At 27.4% G+C, this 7,079-nt stretch overlaps 1 protein-coding gene across 1 annotated transcript; it reads right to left on the bottom strand.

Moving 5' to 3' along the window:
* Nucleotides 1-6,593: 6,593 nt before the first annotated feature.
* Nucleotides 6,594-7,076, bottom strand: LOC107003642 (lignin-forming anionic peroxidase-like; the record flags this gene model as incomplete). Its single annotated transcript, XM_027912692.1, has 1 exon — nt 6,594-7,076. A coding segment is annotated over one exon (354 nt), but the record flags the coding sequence as incomplete, so codon positions are not given.
* Nucleotides 7,077-7,079: the final 3 nt, after the last annotated feature.

The following is a 7,079-nucleotide window of genomic DNA, read 5'->3' on the forward strand; positions in this document are numbered from 1 at the left end:
AAAAAAAAAAACCAAGTCATATTAATTCAATCCCCAAAACCAGGTTGTCACGTGCACAAGCCTCTAATGTAAATATTAGAATTGAAACAAAATAGAAGTCTAAAATGAAGTTGTCTTTCAAGTAAAAACAAAGTCATAAACTGGAGTAGGAAAGTTCGCTGAGATGACAAGCAGCTACCTCACAATCCTCCACAAGATGCCTCGGAAACGAAGAGAATGGAAGGTATCACAAAAATCCGGGCTCGTATCCTACAAAAATTTGTAGAAGCAAGGGGTGAGTACCAAACCACGCGGTACCCAACAAGCAAACCTCTAAACACAAGTTAAGTGAACAAAATACGGGTACTCCTTACGCCCTATCTAAACCTCCACGCTACAGCCTAACAGTTTACCAAACACACCACTCAATAACCACACTCTATCAGTTTACACATTCTCAATAACAACTCAATATTCAACAGTCACAAGCTTCACAGAGAAACAATCACAAGATCAGCAAAACACACGTTCAAGTTCGTCAATAATAAAATGTGCAATGCCATGAGATGCAATGTCAAGTATCGTGATGCATGTCTTTCTTAACGATACACACCCGATGTCTCTCAGTCCGGGACCCATGGGGGACATATCTTTCCATGCATCTGTCGCGGCGCACGACACGACCCTCGATAATAGTAACCTTCGCGGCGCGCGATACGTCCCTCGAAATATGATATCCATCGCGGCGCGCGATACGACCCTCGAAATGGTACATCCTCTTACCACAACCATGTCTCAGATACAATGCAAATGACATGCTCAAATGAAAATGAGGAGATAACCATTTTGATACTAAAACGCAATTTACAACAAGGAATACAACACCAACAAATAAGCAACAAGTCTCCAAATCATTCTCAACATCACACAAGAAGATACACGAATTTCATACGCTTAACAAGAGTTTAGAAATCCACTTGCCTTAGTCAATCGAATAATTATTCTTGGACTTGAGCCTTCCCTTTCCGTTGAGCTTCCGAACCAATGCAATCTATTCAAGTATATATTTACAATAAGGTTTCGGAATTAACAACACTCACACTTTTATGTGTTTAACCTTGACCTAAGAATTCACCCTAATTTATAATCAAGTTCTTAAATTTTGATGTCAATTAACATTTCAATTATGATATTTCCCAAGTTTCAAGCCTAGGGTTAAATCTCAATATTTCCAAGTATCATATAAAATTAATAATATCATACAATCAAATATACCTAATATTTAATTAGGTATCTCAATATGCCAAAATTTTATTCATACTATACAATAAATTTTTTGACAAAAAAAAACTAAGGTTACATTAAGAATTTTCCAACGTGTTAAACTTCATCAAACTTTTCAATAACATTTTAAGAAAACATGCAGTTCATCTAATTTACTAACTGTGATTTCTCATACAAACTTAAACCTTACCTGCTGACAACCTCACGTGAATATCCTACTAAAATTTGTACCCCAAATTTCCAAACCCACGTGCATCACCATTAATCGAAAGTCAATTAATTATAAATATTAATTTAATACTCCTTCCCCTCTAACTTACAATACATTCATTAAATTCATGAATATACAAGTCATAATGGGACTAAAGAGTTTAATGAATTCAATTTTGAGGTTCTTACCTGAAGTTCGTAACTTGTCGCCGCCACCGTCAGTTCCTCCGTTTCTCTATCTTTTTTTTTTTTCTGAATTATTTAAGTACTAAAAGTGATAGGTTTTATCCACATATTTTATTAAATATAGGCTAAAGGGTATAGGGTCTTAAATAAATTATCACTTTAGCCCATAAACTATCGATTAATCAACTTAAGTTAAACAAATATTCAAAAATTATAAAGAGGAGCTTTTGGGTCATTACACATTTAATTGAGGATAGTCTGATAAAATACATATATCATTAATTATTTTTTAAGTGAATGTGTCAAATCAAACCGCGACAACGGATAACTAAAAGTGAATAGAGGAAGTATTTGCATTGAAATTAATTATAATATTTGGAAGATATTTTGTTTGGTCAAAACAAAGTTCTCTTTTCTTTCCAAATAAGCACATTTGAAAAAATTGCCACGCTATAAAGGTTCAACTTTGAAATGGTTGACATTAACTTAATTATAAAAATATATGACTATGAAGGGCATTTATAAAGTGTGTATTGGTATATATTGCTTCTTGTTATTGTTATAGGCAAATACTGATATAGACAGATAGAATATAGCATGAAAAATTAATTCTAAAAGTAAAATGAAAGTAAGTTACATATTTGACCAATCAACTTAGGTAATTAAATTTATTAGTCATATATACAATATTGTATCGAAATCATATACATATTTAATATATCATCCATTAATATATAAAAATATATATTTATTAATAATTATTTTGATAAATGATTTTTTATATATATTCTTTGACAAAAAATAATTTAATTGTTATTATGAAATATTAATTGTAGCTAGTGATCTATAACAAAACTAGTATGATTTCGACCAAAATCAATAACTTAAACAAATTAAAATTTTGAACTTCAACTTCAAATTATCTCATATTTTAATTGTATATATATAATAATATTATTGTGTTGACAAATCAAGATTGTGATTAGGTTTCTATGATTGTTCATTGCTCATTAATAATTGTAGTCATATATATCATCTTGTCGTTAACAAATTCGTTTCCATTTTGGGAAAATGTTATGATTTCAATGATTAATTTATAATCGTATTCTTTCTGACATAAGAAAGTCAAATGAACAATTATTATGAATTAACAAGGTAAGGAGGATTTTATTTTAAGTAAAAAAAAATCAAAAGAACAATTATTATTGAATTGAAATGTGAAAAGTCAAACGTCAATGGCATTATTTTGGAGAAGATTTATTTTTAGCTGGATGAAATTTAATAAATTGGAAAATATATGAAGACATTTTAGTTTATCTTTATTATAATGTGGATTTACATAATAATTTTGACCATTAAAAATAGATAAATCGAAAATTGATATTTTATTAATTTAGTATATTTAAAGACTGAAAGCTAATAAAATGATAGATAATACATAAAATCAAATCAAATCATTCGATGCACAACCTTAAATAGGAGTATTAAATTATGCTTTCTTTTGTATTTTTCTACTGATCTAATTCCTTTACAAAGATTTTTTTTTATTATTATTATTATTATTATTATTATTATGAATTTTCGTAATTATGAGTTCGATAATATTCAGTAATTCTCACTCAAATTTAGAGGTGTTAATGCAGATAGTTATTGTTGTTGCACTCAAATCCCTAAGAAACACATAACATAGAAAGCTGGTAGAATAGGTTAAAGTCCGACATTGAGTGAATATCATAACCTCAACATTCTATAGCAACGCAAAATAGTTGCTCATTAATAATTATAGTCATATATACATCATTTTGTATATATATGACAAAGTCCTCTCTACTTTGGGAAAATGTTATGATTTCAACTATGAAATTATAATCGTATTTTGACTGACCTAAGAAAGTCAAATGAACAATTATTATGAATTAACAAGATAAGGAAGATCTTATTTTAATTTAAAAAAAGGTCAAAGAAACAATTATCATTGAATTGATATTTTAGGAGAAGATTTATTTTTACCTGAATAAAATTTATTCTCTCCGTTTCTTTTTATTTATTCTTTTTTTCTTTTATAGTTGTCCTTAATTACTTGTTGTTTTTGGATAGATCAAGAAAGGACAATTGTTTTTACTTATTATACCCTCAGTTAAATGTCTAATTACTTTGTAAAATATAAAATTTTATATTTACTTCATAATTAATAGGGACAAAATAGTGAATTCACTATATCATTAATTATTTTCTTAATAGGTGTATCAATTTAAAAGTGGACGAATAAAAAGTGACGAAAGGAGTAATAAATTGAAAAACATATAAAGACATTTTAGTGTTATCTTTATTATAATATGGATTTACATTATAAGTTTGGATATTATTTTTTATCATATAAATATCTAGGTAGAGATATTTCTATAATTTTGTCAAGCGTACTAGGAAGCTTCATGAATTAAATACTATAGTAATAATAAATAATGGCATTCATAAATGTCATTTTCAACAACATGTATTTAGGCATTATATTAGTTGAAAGTCAAAGTCATCAGCCTATATCCAATTACATAATAGAATCAAAATCATTTTTTTTTTAATAAATTAAAGCAGTATCTAATACTTTATTAAAATAATTCACATTATATTATTTGTCAAAGACAACTCTTGCCACAGTTTTGGCTAATAGGAGTAGGGTTATGAAAAATTGAACCGATCAATAAAATAATCTTTTTTCTTTATATTTATGGTTTTTAATGCTTTTATAAAGAAAAAAGTTATTGTGCTCTTTGGTTTGATTTTAATTTTCAGTATTGAGTTATTGATAAATCGTAACCTATTAAGACAAAAAGATTTTAATACTTTACCCTTTATAATATTAAATATTAATAATTTATTATGATTAATTGAACACTATATCAGTGTTCTAGTACATTACAATTTGTTACCTAACTGAATAATATCTTTTCTTGTTTTATTATATCAAAATATTTAAGTGTCATTTGCTTGCTTCACTGTAGCACGCTTAATTAATAGAGAAGTGAAAAGTTATATATTTATTTTATGAGCAATAGTTTATTGGGTCGAAAATTAAATTGCTGATGATCAAAAATCGATAAAATTATCTTATATTTTAGTATATTAAATAACTGAAAACTAATAAACTGATCGATAATACATAAAACCAAACCAAATCATTCGATGCACAACCTGAAATAGGAGTATTAAATTACACGTTCTTTTGTATTTTTCTACTGATCTAATTCCATTACAAATATTTTTTTTAATTATTATTATTATTATGAGTTCTCATAATTGTAAGTTTGATAATATTAAGTAATTCTGACTCAAAATTTAGAGGTGTTAATGAATAGACTGTCTAAACTTGAACGAATTAATATGGTCTAAGTTAATAAATGAAAAATCAAAGTTATTTGAATTGAGCTAAACATTATAAGCCAGCCATACAAATTTTACTACGTTTTAGTTTTTTTATTTATTATTTTATAATCTTTTATATACTTAATTATGACTATATAATATAGCAGGAGTATATCAAATAATAAGTGTATTTTTCTTGAAAAAAATTTAATGAGATTTTTACGGATCAATTTAAGTTATATATCAACTAAAACTTAATTCAAATAACATATATTTGGAGCATTATGTTGAAAGTAATAGAATCAATATCGAACTTTGATATGAAGAAATAGTGAAGCACCAGCTTGCAAGCATATCGTGGAATATTAAGTACACGTGAATTAATACCTCACAATATGTTCACTTTAATTTTTATTATTATACACTCGAGAACAATATCAAATAAGATCCAATACACTTCAAATAAATGTATATGTTATACTTAATTTTTACCTTATTAGGGGGAATAAGGTATAAGTATCCCTTTAGACTATGATCGAAATCTCGAAGACACTCTTTATCTAAATAAAGGTTTGATAAACTCCCCCCTCCCCCCAAAAAAACCATTTTCTTTTTTGTAATTTTGTACATCATTTTTATTACATGACATCCAAACTCACTCACGCGCCTCAATTGCGTGGAGTTACGGAGTGTGCCACATAAGCCAAAAGATGTGCAAAATAAAAAAAAAAATGAATTTGGAGGTGATAGGACCTCAAGTTGTTAAGATGTGTCTCTAAAATTTTGATCATAATTTAGGAATACTTGTGTCTTATCACGTTAATTATTTTGATTAACGAAAATTAAGACTCCCGCCGCTTATTTGAGATACTTTTAGACGGGTGGATACGTAGAAATGGATGCAGGCAACTTGTGTAGAACACTACGCAATACAAGTTGGACTTTGGAATGGTTAATTAAACAGAAATGATATATTGCATCTAATAGTTTAATGTTAAAAATAATTATTATTTGTCAAATGTGAGTATTATAATTATTTATATAGTCATACATCATCATTCTTTGACATTACCCTTTCGTACTAATGATTCGATGATATCTAATTTGTAGGATAAAATTATGAAATGTCAAAATCAATAGTAAATGGGATTAAAATATAACTTTTGGAGGACATTCTGTTTTCCATGCTCAATAAAATCTATTATGAAAGAGATAGTCATTTTAATTTGGTTTAATAACGATAACTATCATAATCGCCGTTTAATTATATTTCTAATTATATTAACATGTTATCGATTACTCTAATTATTTTTTTGTTGACTTCATTTCAGAAAATTTTATAACTTAGTAGTTGAAATTATGGTAGGGTAAACTAAAAAATATAATGATATAAATTTTAAATTTACCGATTACAGTAATAAAAAAATTATAATAAAAATCTAATTGCATATTTATAATCGAAAAATTTATATATAGTAGTGTTATATATGCTTATATAGTATAAAAATTTTATTTATATTATCTTATATTGAGATTATAATTATTGTGTATCAAAATATTTAAGTTTAATTATATATTAGAAATGGAGCCAAACATTTTATTTCACAACGAAGATTTATTTCATTCTTGAAACAATACAATATATAAAGAAAAAAAATCAAATGAATTAGCGATTATACAACTAATAATAGGCTTTTGAAAAATCAATTTATAGCTCCACAAACCGTTCTTATGATCCCATTTTGACCAGTTAGAGGACTAATATCTCCCATTTTAATCATGGCTGCAGCAAAATCAGAGGCAAATGCTCGAGGGCTATTGCTATATTCTAAAACAATATCATCGGTAGATCCTCCACTCAAAAGAACTTGATCCGATTGAAGAAGGCCTTTTCTTTGCCTCAAATTCTTGAAGTAGTTGTTATCCAATTGATTAGGTGTTACCAAATCAAGTGGAGCTAGGTTTCCATTTTGATCTTCTTGAGGACATTGTCGTCTTCTAGTGCTAGCAAATCCAGCATCGATGTCTGTTCCATTGCTATAAATTCTATCACGGAAAAG

This window comes from Solanum pennellii, chromosome 11, assembly GCF_001406875.1.
Source record: "Solanum pennellii chromosome 11, SPENNV200".
Classification (NCBI taxonomy): Eukaryota; Viridiplantae; Streptophyta; class Magnoliopsida; order Solanales; family Solanaceae; genus Solanum; species Solanum pennellii.